A 25,117-nucleotide genomic window follows, 5' to 3' on the forward strand; every position below is an offset into this window, starting at 1 on the left:
CTTATACTTCGTTCTGGGCCCTTTTTCAGTGCTGTCAGAACAGAGCTTTCAGGTGCAAGTGTTGGAGGAGGATGCTGTTGCCGTGGCAGGATGGTTGGACATATTATAGGCACTTTAGTAGCCATCCAGCACAGACATTGGTGCTCCTGCTTGTGCCTGCCTTCCTCTTTTTGCCTGCTACTTCTGATACCCCATCTTGGGTTCCTGAGGTGCCATCTGCAACTGCATGCTGTTACAGCCTCAGTCCTTCTGCTAAAAATGTATTTTGGAACTAATGCATTTGTTGAGAGAACTTAATGTGGGTATGCTCTAAACTTTTGCATGTTTAAATGTTCCATTTATTCTGCGTGCTTTCTGAATGCTTACCATTTTTCTTTCTTTCCAGTGATTGTGTTCTCATATGCAAAAGTAGGGTGTTCTAGAAAAATGGGAGAGGGAGTGGCTTAGAACTCCTAATTAATGGCAGTTGTTAGTAAACAAATTTTAATTGTTTTGAGAAATACAGGAGGGAAAAAAGTTCTCTCAGAAATCTGGTTTCAAGAAGTCTAATTTCTTCTGTAAAAAGTTTATCTAAAATCTCTATTATAATAAAATTATTTGTAGTTTCATGTCAAATGCCATACAAAACATAATAGTTCACCTTCTGTATATGGGCTGAAACAGCAAAGCTAAAATGACTGATTTTTTTTAACTTGTACCTGGGCATAGATCTCTCAGTCTTAGTCAGTGGAGCCACTGCAGATATGCTTGGAGAGTCTTCATTTGTTAGATGAAAATCCCAGCACTGTATAGTATAGAACAGGGGTCGGCAACCTACGGCATGTGTGCCAAAGGTGGCACGTGAGCTGATTTTGCCTGGCATGTAGCTGCTGGCCGGGGTCCCGGCTGCCGGCCCCGCTCAGCGTCCTGACAGCCTGGGGTTCCGTTCAGCCGGCAGGAGGCTGAGCGGGGCTGGTGGCCGGGACCCCGGGCTGGTGGCCCGGACCAGCAGCAGGCACGTTCCCTGGCTCTCCCCTCACCACTCTTGGGTTCTGCGGCTCCTAGGAGTGTGAGCTGCCGGGGCGCAGGGCTCTGAGCCTGCTGTCGGAGGGGCGGCGGCAGCGACTCACACTCCCAGGAGCTGCAGAGCCCGAGCGCAGCGAGGGGGGGGCCGAGGGGCGCACAGGGACCGCTGCACACATGTATCTACTGCAGGAGCCACCCCCCCCCGGGGGGGACACCGGGCCGCAGCCCGGGCAGGTGTGCCCCCCAGCTCCCTCCTCACCATACTCGGGTTCTGCGGCTCCCAGAAGTGTGAGCCACTGCCCCCACTGCCCCTCCTGCAGCTCCCCCCCTCCCGCTGCCTCAGCACTTCACAGGGAGTTTTGCCTGCACGTGGAGCCAGTATCTGACCGGCATGGGCATTGTAAGGGGAGTCCTGGGGGGCATTCAGGGAGCAGGGGGAGGATTGGCTGGCTCGGGAGTTCTGGGGGTCCTGTCAGGGGGCGGGGAGTGCTTGAATGGGGCATGGGAGTCCTGGGGGTCTGTCTGGGGGCGGGGGTGTGGATAAGGGTTGGGGCAGTCAGGGGACAGGTGGGTAGGGTCCTGGGGGACAGTTAAGGTGGGGGGTCCCAGGAGGGGGCAGTCAGGGGACAAGGAGCAGGGGGGGTTGGGAGTTCTGACGGGGGCAGTTGGGGTGGGAAGTGGGAGGGTGTGGATGGGGGCGGGGCTAGGACAGGGCTCTTCCCCTTTTTGATTGTTGTAATAGGGTAACCCTAGGTGAGGGGGGAGCTGGGGAGCTCATGCAGGCTGGCGCCCGCATACATCCACTGCAGCCTGCAGGAGCCCCTCGGGGGCACTGGGCTGCAGCCTGGGCAGGAGGGGCAGGGGGGGTGTCACGGCTGCTCCCCGCTAGCGGAACCGCTGCCTTTGCAGGGCTGCTGCCCCCCCCTGCACTGCACCAGCTCTTTCATGGCTGGGGCTCGCTGCTGCCGCAAGCGGGACGCTCTGGCTCTCTGGTGCCTCCGGAAGGCAGCTCCTCCCTGCCCAGCTGCTGCAGCAGCCCAAGCCTGGCAAAGCCAGTGAGTGGACTCGGGGCGGGGGCCACTGGGGCGGGGGCCACTGGGGTGGGGTAGGGAGGGCTCGTGGGGGGGCTATGCACCCTCCAGGGGAGTTCAGAGAGTGGGGAGGGGGGGAACCTGGTTTGGGGAGCAGCCCCTGGGCACAGCTGGCCCCTGGGGTCTATAAAAAGTCATTGGGATTTGCCCCTCAATGTGTGTGTGTGTGGGGGGGGGGGGCGCAAGGTGGAAGTTTCGCCTAGGGCGCAAAATATCCTTGCACCGGCCCTGCCCCAGGGGGTCTGTGCCCCAGGAGGTGCGTGCACCCCAGGTTAAGAACCACTGCACTAAACTGATAAGATCTGCATTTTAATTTAATTTTAAATGAAGCTTCTTAAACATTTTAAAAAACTTGTTTACTTTACATACAATAGTTTATAGACTTAGAGAGAGACCTTCTAAAAATGTCCAAATGTATTACTGGCACGCAAAACCTTAAATTAGAGTGAATAAATGAAGACTCGGCACAGCACTTCTGAAAGGTTGCCGACCCCTGGTATAGAAAACAACATATAGCATAAAGTCTCGGGATTAAGTGTCTTACTATCACCTAGACTGAAAAAAGTTGTAATGTTTCTGTTAGATACATAGTTTTGAGAAGAAGAGTGGTCTTGTGGCTAAGGCAGTGGTTTAGAACTAAGAAAATAGGAGTTCAGTTCCCAGCTCTGTCAGAGACTTCCTGTGTGTAAACCACTTAAGCTTTCTGTGCCTCAATTCCCTCTCTATAAAATGGGGGATGATCATGCTTCCCATCCCTTAAGAGTATTCATAACATGACATCCATTTATATATGTAGGGTACTCAAATACAATAGTGATGGGAGGCCCAGGTGAATGCCTAGATCAATGTTCTCCAATAATACAGTTGGTAAATACTTTAAGATGTACAGGTATGAATATGGAAACATGCTTAGAATCTTTGAAATCTGGACTAATAGAGTCCGCAAATCAGTCCATGGTTTTTGGTAATTATATACAAGAAATTAAAGGATTACGGTCTAGTGTTCTTTGAAGTGATTAATCAGGCTTGTGTAACATAGGCAAAAACATAATCCTCTTAATCTTTTTAAAGATTATAGTATCAGGTGAGAATTCTCACTGATTGTTTAGTTCTACTATATGCCTAAATATAAACAAAATGACCAGAAATTCTGAACTAGATTTGGTACAGGTGCCTGAACTGTACTTACAATTCTCAGATTTCATAAGATGTTTTACTGTACAGTGTATGTACTGTACCATATAGATGCAATGTCTTTCCTGAGAATCCCTTTGCTCTGTTAGAACTTTCTAAAGAGGCCAAGATATTGCAAAATTAAGTACCAAAAAATGTTAGACAAAAGCTAAGTAAAATCCTTTTTTCCTCCACAGTAAGAAAAATGAAAGACCAACATTGCAGAATAATGAGGTAATTATTTCTTGTCTTTTTATTTTATTTTAAAACCAATAAAATGTGGTTTAGATTTAATGAATCCTCTTCTTCCCAAAATTGAGTTTCTTGTATTCTTTTTTTTCAAATCTGAACTATAGTGGTTGTAGAACTAATGCAGCTAAGAAGGATGCATATGTTTGCGGTGGTTGGTTTCTAGATTTTGAGTACTGGATTATGATGTTACTTTTTTTTTTTTAATAAAGAATGGAAGCTTCCTTTTAAGGGAAAAACACAAAGCATTTTATAAATGTAATAAATAAAGTGGGTACATTTTGAAAGTGCCAGGCTTCAATGTCTTCAAATTCTTTAAAGGTTACTTTCCAAAGGAAAAAAAAAAATAGCCTTGTGCCTTTTTGCTTTTGTCATGGTATATAATCAAGGCCTGAAAGAGTGGGTTGGTTTGTTTTTGTTTGTTTGTTTGTCTGTGGTCTTTCTTTAGATGTTCAGGTCTTGTGTGCCTGGGAATACTCCATGATCATTGAAGAAATTATCATAATAAAAGGAAAACTGAGAGAGGAAGGAGATTTTTAGCCACTCTAGAATTTTAATGTCTATTACATTTTTGCGCTTTGTTAACATTTGGAGGAAGGACATCTTACAGATTCAGCATGCCTACCCCTTAATAATATGCCAAGGTAGTCTGTTCTAGAAATATGGGAAAGAGAGTCTAATAAGTGACAGTTTTGGCAAAGTGCTCTGAATTCTGGCCTAGACTAGAGATGTTGCATGGAATAACTTAATGAATTTTAAATCAATCAACCTACAGCAGTGCAAAGCCTGAGGGCTTGGCTACACTTGCAGATGTGCAGCGCTGGGAGTTACAGCTGTCTTCATACAGCTGTGTAGGGAAAGCGCTGGAGTGTGGCCACACTGACAGCTACCAGCGCTGCAGTGTGGCCAAATTTGCAGCATTTGCAGCACTGTTGGGAGTGGTGCATTATGGGCAGCTATCCCACAGAGCACCTCGTCCCATTTTGGCGCTGTGGGTTGTGGGAAGGGGACGGAAGGGTGCAGGTCATTCTGCTTCCTGTCCCAACGCCCCATGATGCATCGCTTCACATTCCAGCAGTCACTGTTTTTCCGTCCACATTTGGCGTCATTGTGACTCTCCCAACGGTTTCTGTGCAGCGCGATTTCTGTGGGAAATGGAACCCGAGCTGCTGAGGAATATGCTGATGAGTCTCACCAGCACATCACGTTTGGCAGTTGAGCTGTTCCTTCAACTCCAAAGTGACAGTGAGGAGTCCGACGATGATGATATCGAGTCGCCTGACACGTATGACACTAAATTGCTTGTGGCATTCACGGAAATGCTCAGCACCGTGGAACGCCGCTTTTGGGCTCGGGAAACAAGCACTGAGTGGTGGGATCACATCGTCATGGAAGTCTGGGATGACGAGCAGTGGCTGCAGAACTTTCGGATGAGAAAAGCCACTTTCATGGGTCTGTGTGCTGAGCTCGCCCCCACCCTGCGGCGCAAGGACACGAGATTGAGAACTGCCCTGCCAGTGGAGAAGCAGGTGGCTATTGCAATCTGGAAGCTGGCAACTCCAGACAGCTACCAATTGATCGGGAACCAGTTTGGAGTGGGAAAGTAGACCGTTGGAATCGTGTTGGTGCAAGTTTGCAGGGCCATTAATCGCATCCTGCTAAGAAGAACCGTGACTGTGGGGAACGTGCAGGACATTGTGGATGGCTTTGCACAAATGGGTTTCCCTAACTGTGGAGGGGCGATAGATGGGACGCATATTCCTACTGTGGCACCACTCCACCTAGCATCTGAGTACGTTAATCGGAAGGGGTATTTCTCTATGGTTCTCCAGGCGCTTGTGGATCACCGTGGACGTTTCATTGATATTTACACAGGCTGGCCTGGAAAGGTGCATGATGGACGCATCTTTCGGAACAGTGGCCTGTTCAGGAAGATGCAGGCCGGGACTTTTTTCCCAGACCGGAAGATCACAGTAGGGGACGTCAAAATGCCCATTGTGATCCTTGGAGACCCCGCTTACCCGTTAATGCCTTGGCTCATGAAACCGTATACAGGGAAGCTTGACAGGAGCAAGGACCGGTTCAACTACAGGCTGAGCTGGTGCCGAATGACTGTGGAGTGTGCTTTTGGCCATTTAAAAGGGCGCTGGTGATCTCTGTATGGGAAGCTAGACTTGGGGGAAAGCAGCGTCCCTGCGGTTATATCCGCATGCTGTACCCTCCATAATATTTGTGAAGGGAAGGGTGAAACATTCAGTCAAGCATGGACCGCCGAGGTTCAACGCCTGGAGGCTGAATTTGCACAGCCAGAGAGCAGGGCTACTAGAGACGCCCAGAAAAAGGCTACAAGAATTAGGGATGCCTTGAGGGAGGAATTTGAGGCTGAAAGCCAACAGTAATGTTTGTTGCCTTGCACGGGAGTGAAGTGCAGTGGTTACAATGTTAGTAGGAAACTGTTTTTCCTAAAATGATTTGCAGTGCCTGTTTCTTTCCTGGGCTACGGTATCTTTCAATTTCTGCAATAATAAAGACTGTTTTCAAAGCCAAGAATTCATTTATTGAAAAGAAAATAACTTTATTGACAGACACACAACATTTTGGGAACCTAAAAGGGCAGTGGGGTGGGATGGTGGACTGTACAGTCACAGGTTTGAATATGTCCTGTCTGGAGTGCTGTGCAATGAGTGCTGCACTTCAGGATGCCTATACTGCATGGTGATGGGGGTTGAGTGCAGAGGGTAAGGGTCGTAGTTCTCAGGGCTGGTTGGTGAATGTACAGGTGTTGGGGGCAGCTGGGGGTGGTAAGAACCTGGATGCTGGGGAAGGGGGTTTGGAGCTGACATGGGGGCACAAGGGAAAGAGCTTTGGGATGGGGCGGGGCCGGCACGGTAGTGCTCTGCCTGCATGGCTACGAGTGACTGGATAGAGTCCGCTTGGCGTGCCAGGATGCTTATCAGCTGCTTTGTGCTTTTCTTCTTAGCCGCTGCGTTTCTCTGGCGGATCCTGCTTTCCCTTTCCCTCCAGTCCTGCAGTTTTTTCCTCCAGTCCTGCTCTTTCTTACTCTCTCTGGCAGACTGATCCATAACTGCTTTCAGCGTGTCTTCTTTGCTTTTTCGCGGCTTCTTCCTGAGGTTTTGTAGCCTCTGAGCAGTCGATGATACGGGCCGTCCAGTATTTAAGGACACTTTTCGAAAGGCAAAAATGGCAACAGTTAACAGAGGCAGTATTGTTTATAATCTCATCCAGACAGTTATTCCCACACAGTGAAGGAGTTTACAGTCTTCACTTTAGCATACTTTTCCCATACCAAACAGAGCGCACATAACCCACAGGAGCCACGAAATGGTGAGTAAGGGGGATTGATTGCTTCAGGGCTGTGCAGGGGTTTCTGTGCGTTGGGGACAGCAAACAGCTACAGGGGGCATCTGCACTGAACACTCTCCCAACATTTTCCACAGGAGTTAATCCTGGAAGATATCTCGCTGCTGCGGGTCACCTGGGAAGAGCGGGAGGCTCTTCTACAGCAATGCGGATTCCGCCCTGGCCCCTATGCAGCTTGCCTGTGTGCAGCAATGGTCCCCCCCATCCCTCGCGGCACAGTGGCGCGGACGCGTTAGCCTGACTGGGACAAGGACCACAGTGGCTCTCCCTATAAACTTGCGCAAGCGCATTGCCCACGCTCTGGCTGAAACTTTTGAAGAGATTACCGAGGCCGATTACCGCGACGTGATAGACCACATCAATGGGCTATTCCACATCTAGGCATGCATGCATGCAGCCCTAACCCCCCCTCCTCTCCCGAAACATTTCAATCCTGAAAATAAAAGCCGCTTACCGGTAACCCACTCCTCTGCTTCTCCTTCACCAAGTACCGGCTGCTGCGACTGGCTACCTTCCTCCTGGCTTGAGAAGAGCTGAGCTCCTGGCTGCATGCCTCCTGGGACTCCGGGGTGTCTCCCCCTACTCCAGTACCCTCACTCTCGGTTTCCTCCCCCTCTTCCTCCTCCCCCCGCTCTGAAGTGTGCATCGTGGTCGTCGGATTGGTCGCAGTGGGGTCACCCCCAAGTATCGCATCCAGCTCTTTGTAAAAATGGCAGGTCGTGGGGGCAGCGCCGGAGCGGCGGTTTTCCTCGCGGGCTTTGCAATAGGCACTCCGCAGCTCCTTCACTTTAACCCTGCACTGCAGCGCATCCCGGTCATGGCCCCTTTCCAGCATGGCCTTTGATACCTGGCCAAAGGTATCGTAATTCCTATGGCTGGAGCGCAGCTGGGACTGCACAGTTTCCTCCCCCCAAACACTGATTAGGTCCAGCAACTCGCCATTGCTCCATGCTGGGGCTCGTTTGGCGCGTGGAGGCATGGTCACCTGGAAAGATTCACTGATTGCACTCCACACCTGGCTGAGCAAACAGGAAGGGGATTTTTAAAATTCCCGGGGCATTTAAAGGGCGGGTCACCTGAGGCCAGGGCAGTAGAGTTCAAACTGATCAGCAGAGTGGCTGAACAGGCATTCTGGGATACCTCCGAATACCTCTGGAGGCCAATAACAGCGCTTTTGGTGGCCACACTGGCGGAGCAGCGCTGCATCACCAGCGCTGCAATAGTTATACCCGAGGCAGAGCAGGAGTATAGCCAGCGCTGCAGCCAGGGAGATGCAGCGCTGTATGTGCCTTGCAAGTGTGGGATGGTGTGTAAGTTGCAGCGCTGTAAACCCACCACCAGCGCTGCAACTCTCCAGTGTAGTCAAGCCCTGAATGTAAAAGCACATAGTGTTTTAAATTCTGTTTAAATAAATTTATCTTAAGTTGCTAGATCAGTTTAATTGTATTTTTACAACTTTTTCAAATGTAGATCAGCCCTGTTATGTAAAGAAAGTACACAAGTAAAACTGTGGAATACCAGAGTTGGCGTTCTTGATTTTTTATTTTTTTAAAAAGGTGTTTTTAAGGGTGGCGGCGGGGTGGGGGTGGGGGGGATGGAGGACGACCCTCTTCAGGCTGTTAATGCAGTATTCAGCAGCAGGAGCCATAGCCCCCCCCACTCCCCAAAGGACATTTTAGATAGTCTTTAACAAATATAAGGTCTGTATATTTGGGACCTTTATCTGTAGAGGCTGAGAGACATGCATTGTTTAGTTCCAAGATCATCCTGTACCCTAAGACAAGATAATTTTTTAAACTTTTCTATTTCAGTATTTTTTCATTGTGTAACAGATAATTTAGCTATAGCAAAGGAATGGCTAGAAAGATTCAGGGCCCAGTCCTGCTGAATTAACTACAGTGGGAGCAGGGTCCAGCCTCTTTGTTCCTGTGAATAAATCTTATGATGTGAGAAAATGCCTTTGCTCTTGATAGCTAGGGACAGATCTTAGTCTTGTTTACATTAGTGTAAATCTAGTGTAATGCCATTGGCTTTGATGAAGTTACTGCAATATCATATCACAGTAACCAAGAGAAGAATCAGGACCATTTTGTGGGCTAGAAGCAGATTGTAAAATCATGACCTTTTACAGACATTAAGTTAACCAGTGTTACAAGTTTGGCCACATTTCTTGTAACAACCACTGCCTATAAACTTCATATACTGGCATTAGTTGATTGGAATAGTTCATTTGATGTTTAAAGTGATCATCACTATTTTTTTTTTTCAATTTTCAGTGTGGAAATTAGTGTCAAATCTGACATAATTATAATCCTTTTTTTAAAAACAAAAGCTTTTTAAAAGTTCAACTTTTTTGGGTTTCTGTTTTTAAAAAAAATTACCTTTTTAAAGCCAAAATGTGTGTGCATTTGATTTTAAAGTACAATATAAAATGAGTTTTCAAGAGTTGCTAAAAGTAGCGTTAGGCTTACTGAGTAAATGTCAGAACTAGGCTGCTTTATGATGCATAAAAAAGGCCTGAAATTTTTTTTCTGCTTGTTTTTAATATTAGAAATTCATGTCCTTTCTACTTTGGAAAGACACTCTGTGACTGGAGACCTAGTGAAATTGACATTTTATGAACAAAGCAAGTGAAAGTTAGGGCAGGGAAGTGATATTTTAGTCACTGTTTGATTGGCTTTTTTATTAACAATGTATTTAATTTCAGTTACTAACACTTCAGTGAGAATGTATGTCCAAGATTTTATTCCACCCCTTCAATTAGTAGTGAGAGCGCATGATAAACATGATCTAGCACATCCACCACCAGAACCAGAGGAGACGGGGCTTGACATTTCTGATAGTTCTAAACTGAAAAGTGAGCACACAAAATAAACAAAACAAAATAAAAAACAACATTGGTGTCCCTTTCCTACATTATAAAGAAGCAAAAAAGAGCACAAGCCTAATTTTAAAAGAAATTCTTTGCAGGTCACCTTTAATCTTTTTTAATGTGTTGTAATCAGTGTTCCCTCTAATTTTTCCCACCCTTGTGCAGAATGAATTTTGTTATGTGCACCAATATGGAGATGATGTGTCACACATCTCCTTCATATTGGTGCACATAACAAAATTCATGTGGTGGAGGGGAGGCTGAGAGGTGTGGAATGATGGGGGGGCTCATGGCTGAGGCAGAGGATTGGGTGCAGGGGTGTGAGGGCTCCAGCTGAGGGTGCAGGCTCTAGGGTGGGGCCTGGGATGGGGTGCAGGATGGTGCTCTGGGAGGGCTACAGCAGGGAGAGAGGACTCCCCCCCAGCTCTCTCTCCCTGCAGCAGCAGCACCTGGGTCGGGAGGGCGGGGGAGCGGCACCTCTCTCTGTTGCAGCAGCGCTGGGGCTGCAGGATAGGCAGCAGGGGAGGGTCAAGGAAGGGGGTAGGGTGCCCCTCCCCCAGCCGGTCCCCAGGCGGGTTCCCTGAGTGCCTGCATGGCGCTAAATAGGCTGGCGCAGTTTACAGAAACATAGGTTGTAATAGTTTCCAGAACAATTAAGCAGCTTTGCACAAAGCAATTTTCACGTATAATTTCTGCAACATAGTCGTAGGCCTGTGTACAGTAGAGAAATTTATCATGCTAAAAAGTGTATGTTTGCTGTGGCATGTTTGTAACATGTTCTGCATCCACATGTAAATACTCTCAAACAGTTGAATAAATGTGCTAAATACCATTTGGACTGTACTTGTTTACAGCAGGGCTGAATACAATGTGTGACCTATTGTAATTGATGGTATTGGATACAGGCTACCTGAAGTTCAAGTAACCCTCTTAATGCTTTAGTGCACCGCTATCTTTTTGAAGTCTCCAGAATGTCTTGTTCCTGGAAACTGTGTTGGGAACTGTGGGATGGGTATCCAGAGCAGGGTTGCAAGTGGCACAGTTTAGATCAGTGCTAATGTGGATGTGATGCAAAAGAGCATGGCTAGTATGGGCACAATGAACTGTTTGTATGTGATGCCATCAGTTCAGTTACAAACTGTTGAATTCTAGAGAGTAGAGAATGCCTGAGAGTTTGGTCAAGCCAGTGGTCCAAGATAAATGTTCATTGCTAGAATTTCTTGTTGCCTTATCTGTTGTCTGTTCACTGCATTTGTAAGCCATGATCCTGCAAACATTTGTGTGCATGTTCAAATTCATGCACCGCAGTACCCCCATTGACTTCAATGGGGTATCTTGCATATAAGAGTGTGCAGAATCGGGGCCTTACTGTTACAGTAACTCCTCACTTAAGGTCATAGTTATGTTCCTGAAAAATGCAACTTTAATTGAAACAATGTTAAATACAGTTTTTCCCATAAGATTTAATGTAAATGCTGGGGGTTACGTGCCAAGGAATTTTTTTGGGGGGGCAGACAAAAGGCATTATATAGTGTATAGTACTGTACTGTGGTTGGGAAGTGCCCCTTGCTTACCCCACACAGGCACAGCCCTAGCCCTCTGCAGGCAAGGACGCTAGGAAGCACTTTCGCAGCAGCAGCTTCTCTGGAGAAGAACAGGCGCTGACTTTGCCGGGGATGCTCCAGGCCTGCCTCTTCCTGACCTCGCTACACTCCAGGCCCACCTCTTCCATCCCCACTCCACCTCCTCTCCGGAGCACACTGCATCCCCTCTCCTCCCCCCCGCCCCCTGAAAGTCCTAAGTGCCACTAGACGGCTGTTTGGCGGCACTTAGGACTTTCTGGAAGGGAGAGGGAGGAGCAGAGACGTGGCACTTCCCCGCTCATCCCCCTCCCTCCCAGCACTTCTCTGCCACCAAACAGCTGTTTGGCAGCGCTTAGAGGGAGAGGAGCGGAGATGCAGCACTTCCCTGCTCCTCCCCCGCCCTCCAAGAAAGTCTTAAGCGCCGCCAAACAGCTTTTGGCGGTGGGGAAAGTGCTGGGAGGAAGGGGGATGAGGCGGAGAAGAGAACTTGTGCAATGCTCCCTTGTAAAGTCACTGCTCTTCACAGAATCTTACAAGCAGTGGACAGAGCAGGCAGCCAAACAATGTTATAAGGGAGCATCGCACAACTTTAAACGAGCATGTTCCCTAATTGAGCAGCTACGTAACTTTGAAACAACATTAAGCGAGAGGAAGTTAAGTGAGGAGTTACTGTGCTATATTTGCTTGTCTCTTAGATTTGTTAAATTTAGATGAAAATATTTTATTACCATGACTAAAATTGATCCCATCCTTATAATTTTTTTCTTCGTGATTTAAATAAGCCTGGGTGAGGTTTTTTTATATATAGACTTAAAATTTAATTGCAGTTTTCTGTCATACCCTCTTAAAAGGTTGAAAATTGTTTATTTTCCAAATGGCTGTTGTTCTACATTTGACAAACCTACTTTTTACTCAGTTCTGATGAGTCTTAAAATGAGCCTTTCGTCAGTATCTTTGTTCTATATCATCTGTCTTAAGGTAACTTAAAAAAATAGGGTTCAGAGTGGTAGCCGTGTTAGTCTGTGTTAGCAAAAACAACGAGGAGACCTTGTGGCACCTTAGACACTAACAAATTTATTTGGGTATAAGCTTTCATGGGCTAGAACCCCTTCATCAGTTGTATGGAGTGGAAAATATAGTAGCAGGTATAAATACACAGCACATGAAAGGATGGGAGTTGCCTTACCAAGTGGGAGGTCAGTCTAACGGGACAATTCAATTAACAGCAGGATACCAAGGGAGGAAAAATCACTTTTGTAATGGTAATGAGTGGCCCATTTCAAACAGTTGACAAGAAGGTGTGAGTAACAGTAGAGGGAAATTAGTATGGGGGAAATTAGTCTTAGGTTTTGTAATGACCCAACCATTCCCAGTTTTTATTCAGGCCTAATTTGATGGTATTCAGTTTGCAAATTAATTCCAGTTCTGCAGTTTCACATTTGGAGTCTGTTTTTTGTTGTTGTTGTTGTTGTTGAAGAATTGCCACTTTTAGGTCTGTTATTGAGTGACCAGGGAGACTGAAGTGTTCTCCTACTGGTTTTTGAATGTTATAATTCTTGATGTCAGATTTGTGTCCATTTATTCTTTTGCATAGAGACAGTCCGGTTTGGCCAATGTACATGGCAGAGGGGCATTGCTGGCACATGTTATATATAATATTGGTAGATGTGCAGGTGAACGAGCCCCTGATGGTGTGGCTGATGTGGTTAGGTCCTATGAAGGTGTCCTTGGAATAGATATGTGGACAGAATTGGCATCGGGGTTTGTTGCAGGGTTTACCTGCTACTGTATTTTCCACTCCATGCATCTGATGAAGTGGGCTCTAGCCCACGAAAGCTTGTGCCCAAATAAATTTGTTAGTCTCTAAAGTGCCACAAGGACTCCTCATGTTTTTTTAAACATATATAGGTAAGCTGTTCTGACGCTAACGGAGCCCAGTGTGAAGGATTAGTATTAACATGAACTATTGTTTTTCCTCTAACTCCTTGACAAGAGGGAATATATTTTTAAAAAATACTGCATGATCAAAAGGGTAATGTCTGAGTCTAGCAATTTTGAGATGACAAATTTAAGGTCTATATTATCTGACGGAGCTACCTTTATTAATATAGCAATAGCATTCATAGATACCATAACCAGTTATTGTTATGGCTTATGGTCTGCGTTGCTTGTATCTATCTAGTTTAGTTTTTTATTACTCTTAACGTAAATAGGTATTGAACTACAATTTTATAATCCTGGCATGTAATTAAGGTATGTTATAACATACCTTAATTACAGAGAAATGTCAAGATACTGCACAAGGCAGCTTGTTCATAATTTGGATGGGGAAAAGGTCATATCTGCTGCTTGTAACAATTTAACTTAATACAAAATTTTCTTGTCATGTTATCCATGCCTATGCAGAAAGAAGGAAAGAAAGAGCGAGCAGTTGTGGACAGAGTATTCGTTGCAAGAATTTGTCGAATCCTGAAAATAATGGTCCCTAGAACATTTTGTAAAGAGGTAAGCATTGCTATCCGGTTACAAATAAAAATGATCCAATTTCTTAGTCATGTAGCTTTTCGTTGTAATCATAGGTCTGAAAACATAAATACTTTGATTGCTTTCTTTCTTGTACTAGACTAGAAAAATAGCATGACATTAGTGGCACGTTAAAAAAAAATCATGGTTTTGGATTAAATTTTAGAAATTCAAGTTCACAAGTAGATCATTTTAAAATTAAATGGTTATCTAGTCTGATAGTTATAATATAGGCCATAGAACAGGGGTTCTCAAACTGGGGGTCGCAAGGTTATTGCATGCGGGGGTCGCAAGCTGTCAACCTCCACCCCAAACGCCGCTTTACCTCCAGCATTTATAATGGTGTTAAATATATAAAAAAGTGCTTTTAATTTATAAGGGGGGGTCACACTCAGAGGCTTGCTATGTGAAAGGGGTCACCAGTAAAAAAAAGTTTGAGAGCCACTGCCATAGAACTTCACTTAGTAATTCCTGCATCGAGCCCAGTAACTTGTGGTTGAGCTGTAGAGTATCTTTTAGAAGGACAGCTAGTGTTGATTTACTATATATGATGGAGAATTGATTACCTTTCTTGGTGATTTCTTCCGGAGTTTAATAACCTTCATTGTGAATCGTGATTTAGCTTTTGGTGGCCAAGTTCCACCTACTAAAGGGCCATTTTGGCCAAAATCAATGAATGTCTTCGTAGGAAAACGGCTCAGACTAGAATTTTCAAGATAAAATTCTCTGCTGTATGCACCAACCGTGGGTCACCATACCCCAAACTTGTATATTCTGTAAGCATCTGGAGATATTTTTGGAATGAGAGAATCAGTTGAACTCTGAACGCAAGTTCTGATGTACAGGCATTAGAGGCTCATTATGGATTGCATTGTTTGGCTTTCTAGGCTGAAAAGTTGCCCCTGAATGCTTAAATTTGGTACATAAGCTTGTTCCTTAACATGTCTACACTTTCTCTCCATTTGTTAGAATACTTGTCATGTGTGGTGTACAGTTTTCAGTGGGTAAATATGTAAGGGTCTGTGTTTGTTGCAGAAGTCACGGATTCTGTGACCTCTGTGACTTCTGCAGCAGCCTGGTGTGGCTGGCCCAGGAGCCGCCTGAGCAGCTCGGGCAACCCTTGGGCCATGCACACTGGCTGCTTCTGGGGCAGTCTCAGCCCCCACACCCCCTTAGCTCATGGCTGGGGATTGGGATGCAGGGCAGTGCTTACGGGGGGGGAGGGGGTTACCCAGAAGGGTGACAGGAACTTCCCTCCCTCAGGTCCTAGCTCCACATGCTGCCTCTGCTTGCAGGCACCACCCCTGCAGCTTCCCTTGGCCGTGGTTCCCAGCCAATGGGAGCTGCAGAACTGGGGCTCGGGGCAGAGCGGAGGCAGCACATGGAGCTAGGAGCTGGGATTGCCGCTTCCCAAGAGCTGGGTGGGGAACCTGCCCCAGACCCACCAACTCTCCCTCCCCAGCACCTGCTGCACCACCCAAGCACCTGTGGCCCCTCCCCGGGCTGTGTCCCACTCCCCAGGCCACGCCCCTCTTCCCAGCACCCACGTGCCTCCCCCCCGAGCAACTGTATGCCCCCCCAGGCAGCGCCCCCCATTCCAGCATCCGCGGTGCTTCCCTGGGCTGCACCCCCCCCCAAGCACCCATGCCGCCTCCCAGATCACCACCCACAGCGCCCCCCGAGCATCCCCTTCTCCCCCCCCCCAGTTTTAGTCAAGGGTATACAGTAAAAGTCACGGACAGGTCACGGGTCATGAATTTTTGTTTAGTGCCCATGACCTGTCCATGACTTTTACTAAAAATATCTGTGACTAAAATGTAGCCTTATGTATATGTAATAAACCATATTAGCATTTAGAATGCAGAAAAGTAACCTCTTCTTCTACAAAAGAGATCTTCCTGATAACAAGTGTAGTAACGGACTTTTGTTATAGAAAACATTATGTATTAGAATCTGACCTATAAAGTAAGCAAAGTGTTTCCCTTAAAAAGGAGTGGAAGATTTCTACCTTCCTGATAATTTTCCATTAGGTTATTTTAATTTTTGTGTTGTCATTACTAAACATTAATTAATTGCTTGCTTGTTTTGTATTAGACAGGTTATTTGATACTTATTGCCGTTATGCTGATAGTGCGCACATATTGTGATATTTGGATGATTCAAAATGGAACAGTTATTGAAAGGTACCTGTAAATTATTTAAGTAGCTACTTTTAAATATTGTCTTGTTTCTCATATACAATGATATGATGATGATGATTGTGGAAGAAAATCCTGTGATAAATATGAACTGTCTAAGCCAAATAATATGAACTGCCATGATATATGAATATCTGCAACTCTGATTAAATGGTAATATTTTAAAAAGAAAAACAAAACAATACATATAGGATCCTACAAATGTAGGACTGGAAGGGACCTTGAGAGGTCATCTAGTCCAGTTCCCTGTGCTGAGGCAGGGCAAGGACACCTAGACAGGTGTTTGTCTAATCTTTCCTGAAGAGCCTCCAGCAAGGGTGATTCCACAGTCTGTCTTGGAAGCCTAGTCCAGTGCTATCATTACAGTTAGAAAGTTTTTCCTAATATCTAACCTAAGGCCATGTCTACACTACCACTTATGTCAGCAAAACTTATGTCGCTCAGGGGTGTGTCATAGCTACTTCCATTCATTTAGGTGGGTTTATGATTTCGATGGGAGTGCTCTCTCCCATTGGCATAGAGTGGCTACATGACCAATCTTACACCGGCGCAGCTGCATCGGTACAGCTGTGCTGCTGTAAGTTTGCTAGTGTAGACATGGCGTAAATGTGCATTGCTGCAAATTAAGCTGAATACTTCTCGTCCTACCTTCAGTAGATGTGGAGAGTAATTGATCACCATCCTTTTTATAACAGCTCTTAACATATTTGAAAATTGTTAGGTTCTGCCCAGTCTTCTTTTTTCAAGATTAAACATGTTCCCTTTTTTTAACCTTTCCTCATAAGTCAGGTTTTCTAAACCTATTATTTTTATTGCTCTCCGCTGGGGACACACTCATTTTCCCTAAGGATGGTACCCAGAGTGGGACTCAGTATTCCAGTTGAGGCCTCACCAGCGCTGAATAGAATGTGACAATAACCTGATGTGTCTTACATACAACACTCCTGGTAATACATCTCAGAATATTAGCCTTTTCTGCAACTGCACATTGTTCTCACTCATTCAACTTGTGATCTACTGTAGCCCCCAGATCCTTTTCAGCAATACTATCACCTAGCTTGTTGTTCCTAATTTTGTAGTTGTGATTTTTTTTTTCTTCCTAGGTATAGTACTTCGCACTTGTCTTTATTGAATTTCATCTTGTTGGTTTCAGACCAATTCTCTAATTTGTCAAGGTTGTTTTGATTTCTAATCCAATCTAGTCCTCTAAAGGTCTAGAAAGCCTCCCAGCTTGGTGTCAGCCGCAAATTTTATAAGAGTACTCTCCACTATCTAAGAAATTGATAAAAATATTGAATAGTACTAGACCCAGCACAGACCCCCACTGTATATGTTCCCCCAGTTTAACTTGTGGGGTGGAAAGAAGATTGGATTTTTTTTTTAAATCTGAGTTACATGATTCTAAAGCGGGATGCATTTTTTAAAATTGAAGTTAGCTCTTTCATACTGTAGGTATTATCAGTCCCTCTTGTTTTCTGGATAGTGGGGTCTTTGAGGGCACTATCGGCTCATGAGATAGAAATCAACTGTTCCTACAGAGAGCAATCCATAATATAATACTGCTGTAGTGTTCCCTATAGTAGATGGAAAAAGTCAATGTTCTTGTTGCACTTCTGCAGTAATGTATTTTGCAGTGCTTTTGACATGTGTAGTTATGCAGTCATTAAAGCAACGTTATTTTCTATGTTATCTACATCCACTAAAGGCAAGACAAGAATTAATGGGATTAACATGCAGCAAGGGAGATTTAGGTTAGGTATTAGGAAAAACTGTCTAACTATAAGGGTAGTGAAGCTCTGAAATAGGCTTTCAAGGGAGGTGTGGAATCCCCATCATTGGAGGTCTTAAGGAAAGGTTGGACAAACACCCGTCAGGGATGGTCTAGGTTTACTTGGTCCTGCCTCAGCGCAGGAGGCTAGACTTGATGACTTTTTGAGGTCCCTTCCAGTATTACATTTCTTTGGTTCTATAATCAGAAATATATATAGTTGTTGAATTATGTACAATGTTATTTTTCTTGCAGTGCAATCATAAGTAAGAAATTCTTTTTTACATTTATAGTTTCAATCCCACTTGGTAAACAGTTGTTGAAAATAGTAGCATGCACATGCTCCACTGATGCTAAATGTTTCATAACTGATGCAGTTCTGAAGCAATTTGCTTTTGATCTTAAAGATGTTTTGCTATAATTGATTTATTTTGAACAATTTCAGCTAATTAAAAAAAATCTCCATTGCTCCTATGTTTTCCTATTTGTTTTTGCTTCAAAATCTGTGTTTATTGTGATATTTAAATTAAATGGTGTGGATTCTTCCTTCTTGCCTGCCATCTCTCTGAAAATAAAAATCTATATTTAATCTTTCTCAACAAACAGATGTAGAAAAATAAATCTTGATTCTAAATGTAGTTTAAATGCTTACCTAAAAATAAATTTGCAATTCTCACATGATTTAATACAACATGTATTCTTTTTGATGAATTAAATAGATGCCCCATCATTTAATTTTATCCTCGTCACCTTTCATATCCATTTTCCTTTCTAAACTGTCTACAAAGGCAACAGTGATAATTTTTATTAAAAGTAAAGATATGAAGGATCCAAATGGGTCCTTCATTGTTCTTCCCAATGGTGCACACTATCTCAAAGCCTCCAATCCCAATGTTATAGTATCAAGGAAACTATTATAAAGAATAGCTTTCCCTGCAACAGTTATCTCAACATAAAGAATGGGATAGGTTCTAGTACAGTGTCATCATGAAGGAGAATCTTTTATTTCTTAAATATTTTTGTTAGAAACCATTTTTATACCTTAATTTTTAACTGCTTGTTGTGTGGAGGTTGTTTTGTTTTTATTTTTTAACATTAGAAATAGTCGGTGGTTGCTTCCTCTCTTTGGGGGGGTGATTGTTAAAGATTTATTTTACAGTCCTTACGAGTGCTATAAATTCCTTAAAACATAGATGAGATTCCTGCTCTGGAGTTTGCAATATAATGTTACCCCCTGCATGAGGGTAAGAACATGGACACTTTTCAAAGACACCATAATAGAGGCCCAACTTAAATGTATACCCCAAATTAAAAAACACAGTAGAAGAACTAAAAAAGAGCCACCGTGGCTTAACAACCATGTAAAAGAAGTAGTGAGAGATAAAAGGGCATCTTTTAAAAAGTGGAAGTCAAATCCTAGTGAGGTAAGTAGAAAGGAGCATGAAGACTGCCAAATTAAGTGTAAAAATGTAAAAAGAAAAGCCAAAAAGGAGTTTGAAGAACAGCTAGCCAAAAACTCAAAAGGTAATAAAATGTTTAAGTACATCAGAAACAGGAAGCCTACTAAACAACCAATGAAGCCCCCAGATGATTGAGATACAAAAGGAGTACTTAGAGATGATAAAGTCACTGCGGAGAAACTAAATTAATTCTTTGCTTCAGTCTTCATGGCTGAGGATGTTAGGGATATTCCCAAACCTGAGCTATCCTTTGTAGGTGACAAATATGAGGAATTGTCACAGATTGAAGTGTCACTAGAGGTGGTTTTGGAATTAATTGATAAACTTAACAGTAACAAGTCACCGGGACCGAATGGCATTCACCCAAGAGTTCTGAAAGAACTCAAATGTGAAATTGCGAAACTATTAACTATGGTTTGTAACCTGTCCTTTAAATCAGTTTTTGTACCCAGTGACTGGAAGATAGCTAATGTAACACCAATATTTAAAAAGGGCTCTAGAGGTGATCCCGGCAATTACAGACCGGTAAGTCTAACATCAGTACCAGGCAAACTAGTTAAAATAATAGTTAAGAATGCAAATTGTTGGGCAAAAGTCAACATGGTTTCTGTAAAGGGAAATCATGTCTTACTAATCTATTAGAGTTCTTTCAAGGGGTCAACAAACATATGGACAAGGGGGATCCAGTGGACATAGTATACACCTCTACTCCGATAGAACGTGACTTGATATAACACGAATTCGGATATAAAGCGGTAAAGCAGCGGGGAGCCCCGGGCCCTTTAAAGTGCCACCCGAGCCCCGCTGCTTTACCGCTTTATATCTGAATTTGTGTGGAGCCCTGGGCCCTTTAAATCACCCCCTTATCCCGGCTGCCAGAGCTCTGGCAGTGATTTAAAGGGCCCGGGGCTCCCCACAGCAGCTGGAGCACCTGGCCCTTTAAATCCCCACCAGGGCTCTGGCAGCCAGGCTCAGGTAGTGATTTAAAGGGCCAGAGGCTCCAGCTGCTGCGGGGAGCCCCGGGCCCTTTAAATCCCCGCCCAAGCCCTGCTGCTGGAGCTCCGGCGGTGATTTAAGGGGCCCGGGGCTCCCCGTAGTGGCTGGAGCACCGGGCCCTTTAAATCACTGCCGGGGAAGCTGGTCCAGTCCGGTACACTGTACCAGATCAAACTGGATATAACGTGGTCTCACCTCTAAGGCAGTGAGGTTTTTTTTGGCTCCCGAGGACTGCGTTATAGCGGGGTAGAGGTGTGCTTAGATTTTCAGAAAGCCTTTGACAAGGTCCTTCAGCAAAGGTTCTTACGTAAATTAAGTTGTCATGGGATAAGAGGGAAGATCCTTTCATGGATTGAGAACTGGTTAAAAGACAAGGAACAAAGGGTAGGAATAAATGGTAAATTTTCATAATGGAGGGGGTAACTAGTGGTGTTCCCCAAGGGTCAGTCCTAGGACCAATCCTATTCAACTTATTCATAAATGATCTGGAGAAAGGGGTAAACAGTGAGGTGGCAAAGTTTGCAGATGATACTAAACTGCTCAAGATAGTTAAGACCAAACCAGACTTAAGTGATTGGGCAACACAATGGCAAGTGAACTGTAATGTGGATAAATGTAAAGTAATGCACATTGGGAAAAATAACCCAAGCTATACATACAATATGATGGGGGGCTAATTTAGCTACAACTCATCAGGAAAGAGATCTTGGAGTCATCATGGATAGTTCTCTGAAGACATCCACGCAATGTGCAGCGGCAGTCAAAAAAGCAAACAGGATGTTAGGAATCATTAAAAAAGGGATAGAGAATAAGACTGAGAATATCTTATTGCCCTTATATAAATCCATGGACTCCCACATCTTGAATACTGCGTACAGATGTGGTCTCCTCATCTCAAAGATATACTGGCATTAGAAAAGGTTCAGAGAAGGGCAACTAAAATGATTAGGGGTTTGGAACGTGTGCCATATGAAAAGAAGATTAAAGAGGCTAGGATTCTTCAGCTTGGAAAAGAGGAGACTAAGGGGGGATATTATAGAGGTATATAAAATCTTGAGTGGGGTGGAGAAAGTGAATAAGGAAAAGTTTTATTTACTTGTTCCCATACTATAAGAACTAGAGGCCACCTAATGAAATTAATGGGCAGCAGGTTTAAAACAAATAAAAGGAAGTTCTTCACACAGCGCACAGTCAACCTGTGGATCTCCTTGCCTGAGAAGGTTGTGAAGGCTAGGACTATAACAGGGTTTAAAAGAGAACTAGATAAATTCATGGAGGTTAAGTCCATTAATGACTGTTAGCCAGGATGGATAAGGAATGGTGTCCCTAGTCTTTGTTTGTCAGAGGGTGGAGATGGATGGCAGGAAAGAGATCACTTGATCATTGCCTGTTAGGTTCACTCCCTCTGGGGCACCTAGCATTGGCCACTGTCGACAGACAGGATGCAGGGCTGGATGGATCATTGGTCTGACCCAATATGGCCATACTTATGTTCTTAAGAAATGGTAGAGTGAGGAAGGACATGGGTATGCAACATGTTTGCAGTGTTGTAGCCATGTTTGTCCCAAGGAGAGAGAGAAGGTGGGTGAGTTGGTCCAATAAAAGATACTACCTCACTCACATTGCCTCTCTCAATACAATAACTTGCGTTTTGTTTAAGGATGTACACATCTTGTAGGTATTGAGGGTTTTTTTTATAGTTCTTATTATTACCTGGTGGTGCTTTATGGATCAGCTGAATCTTAAGCCGCAGGTTCGGCCGATTGCGGCTCCCAGTGGCTGCAGTTCGCTGCTCCAGGCCAATGGGAGCTGCTGGAAGCAGCGGCTCGGCCCGTGCCGCTTCCAGCAGCTCCCATTGGCCTGGAGCAGGGAACCGTGGCTACTGGGAGCCACGATCGGCCGAACCTGCGGTCGCGGCAGGTACACAAACTGGCTTGGCCTGCCAGGGGCTTTCCCTGCAGAAGCGGTGGAACAAGTTTGGGAATCACTGTCCTAAGGTTTTGCCAAGGACCCCCAGCAAACCAAGATAAGTGAGGACCCAGTATTCTGGATATTTCACGTGTTTTTTGAAGAGGAACATTTAAAAAAAAATTGAAGCTGATAACACCTTATAAGCAAATATGAAAGGGAAAAAGTAGTCCCCTTGTATTTTTTGTTTTTTGGCTTCACAGTTATCTTTTATGTATAAGAGAATTTATACACTGAATAATTTCTAGCTGAGACATCATACAGATTTTTTAGGTGCTAAATATAGTTCTAAAATGCCATTAATTTTTTATGAAATCTGGAACACTGTGTTACTTGGTATGTATGTAAGTTTAAAGAATTATTTTTGTCTTGGCTAATTTCTACTCCAGACCATAAACAACTTGGAGCCATGGTTCCACTCCCTTCTCTCTTCCCCTCCCCCACATTTTATTGGATTGGCAGATGGCCCTACTCAATCTCTTTACACCATGTTCTGATATGGTTGCAAGTACTCATTCTCTTTTCCTGTCCATTTGTTTTCTCACTTCTCATCTTCTGTTGTTTTTTCTTTGTTTCTCTTCTGTGTATTTTCCCCCCTCCCCTTTCTTATTCCTCTTTTTCTTCTACATACTTCTTGCTAACTTAACTTTTCCACCTTGCACCTTCCTTTCTCCCTCCCACCTCACCCCTGAAGGCTGTATGCTGCTGGGGTGAGTAGTGTCCATTTGTTACCCAAGGTTACTAAGTGCCATGGGAGCAGAGAAGAGTATATGAGAGCTCCCTCTGTAGCCTCTTACGTTAGGGGCCACAACAAGAACAAGAGGAGAGAAGGCGGGTGGCTTTCAGTGAGCCACCTTCCGCTTTACCTGAAGATGAAGTTGACACAGTTGGTACTACAGTTTTCCACAGTGATCCTTTCTTATACCCTGTTACCCCTGCCCTCCTGAACTAGTCAGGGCCACCCACGTGCCCTCCCCTTGGGAAACACTGGTGCATGTAGTACTTGCTTTCTCTCACAACTAACATGTAGCATGTGGTGGTTTGCAGTGCTATCATCGGTCGCAGCAGAAAAGATTTCAAGAAGTACCTGTTCAACTTCATCGCTGCCATGCCTGCTGTAAGTGCTTTTTTTTCCTTGCCATCCTTTTGTTAAAAGTGATTTAAAATATAAATTCAGAAATCATGAAGAGATTCCAAATGAATTTCTCAGAACTTTTAGAAGTAAACTGTTTTTTAAATGGGTGGTTTCATTTCACTTTCTGGCTGTAAGAAGTAGGGAAATATTTGAGTGCAGGTTTCACTATTGGCTGCCTACTGATTTAGCAGAATTGACTTACTCTTTTAGACTGCTAGGTTTGTCTGTTAGCACTGATGAGTAATTTAAAATCCCTGTTGCCAATTGACTACAGTAAGCTGTCAAGGCTTGTGATGAGGTAACTACTTAGATAGTTAGTTTTGTTTTTCAGGCAGATTCAAAATAAAGGTAAGATTTTTCACATTAACCATCTTTCAAAACACATACAGTGTTTTTAACATTCAGGTTTTTTCTCAAGTGATTTACACCCTGTTCATATAGGAATGCTAAAACAAAGTGTTCTGGAAATAAACCCAGCACATTAAGGGGAATGATTCTCACCAATTAAAGAAAAATGCAACCAAATTTTAAAATAGACCAGAAATATATAATAGGCCAGAAATTATATCATTTTAAAGGTGGGGCGTGGGGCTGAGACGATAAATACATTCTAAAACTGATTGAGAGTTAAATGTTTGGTTAAAGCAGCAAAGAGTCCTGTGGCACCTTATAGACTAACAGATGTATTGGAGCATGAGCTTTCGTGGGTGAATACCCACTTCGTCAGATACATGATATTTGGTTGTAACAGAGTTCTGAGCTATATCTATTGACACAATAAGACCAGTTTTAACTTTTATCAATACTATAGTATGTATTGTTAATACTCATTTGATAATCCAAAGATTTTTAAAATTGAAATAGAAATATTAGGCCATGATACCTGCAAATAATTATGCACTTGCTTGACTTTAAGTATGTGAATAGTGTCATTGACTTAAATGAGACTACTCTGATGTTTTAGACATTTGCAAGATCTGGATCTAGTTAATTTAAATCAATTTGTGTACAAAGTCTGACTAGGTAAAATTGTGTTTTGTACTTTCACCAATTTAAGCAAGCAATTTGCATGATATATTTAATCCAGCTGTTTTTGATTTGTTTGTATTAACTTGTATTGCTATTATTTATTCCTAGATCTCCCTGGTAAATAACTTTTTGAAGTATGGGTTAAATGAACTTAAACTTTGTTTCCGAGTAAGACTCACCAAATACCTCTATGAGGAATATCTACAGTAAGTCATAACTTTTTTAATGCTTAAAATGTTAAGTGCGGTGTAATGTATCAACGTAAAATAAATCCACGTAAATATCAAATAAGAGATGGGATTGTTTGTGGATTTTATAAATGTTCTGAAGTGGCTTTCAGCTGCTCATTTAATACTACTTGAATCATTGATTCATTTTAGGTAAAACGTAACAAGTTTTTCAATGATTGTTTTGTTAATGTTTAGGGCTTATACGTATTACAAAATGGGAAATCTGGATAACAGAATAGCTAATCCAGATCAACTGCTCACACAGGATGTGGAAAAATTCTGTAACAGTGTGGTGGACCTCTACTCAAACCTTAGTAAGGTGAGTTCCTTTAATAAAACTTCAATCTTTTATTAATACTGGTCGTTTGGAATTGTTAAACGCTGTGCAAACATTTACAAGAGTCAAGGAATACAAATAGCATTGAATAAATGTATGGGTGATAAACTCTGACAAGA

General features: G+C 43.7%; 1 protein-coding gene across 2 annotated transcripts in view; it reads left to right on the plus strand.

The window, feature by feature from the left end:
* Positions 1-25,117, plus strand: part of ABCD3 (ATP binding cassette subfamily D member 3) — a 69,082-nt gene that overhangs the window by 21,340 nt on the left and 22,625 nt on the right. Inside the window, exons 2-7 of one of the 2 annotated variants that reach the window (XM_045027632.1) lie at positions 3,467-3,503; positions 13,761-13,859; positions 15,972-16,060; positions 23,315-23,384; positions 24,540-24,637; positions 24,857-24,980. In XM_045027632.1, coding sequence (XP_044883567.1) covers positions 3,467-3,503; positions 13,761-13,859; positions 15,972-16,060; positions 23,315-23,384; positions 24,540-24,637; positions 24,857-24,980 — 517 coding nt within the window. The remainder of the gene's footprint in view (positions 1-3,466; positions 3,504-13,760; positions 13,860-15,971; positions 16,061-23,314; positions 23,385-24,539; positions 24,638-24,856; positions 24,981-25,117) is intronic. The other variant, XM_045027631.1, reaches the window with a different exon arrangement.

Source organism: Mauremys mutica, chromosome 8 (assembly GCF_020497125.1).
Source record: "Mauremys mutica isolate MM-2020 ecotype Southern chromosome 8, ASM2049712v1, whole genome shotgun sequence".
In the NCBI taxonomy this organism is placed as follows: Eukaryota; Metazoa; Chordata; order Testudines; family Geoemydidae; genus Mauremys; species Mauremys mutica.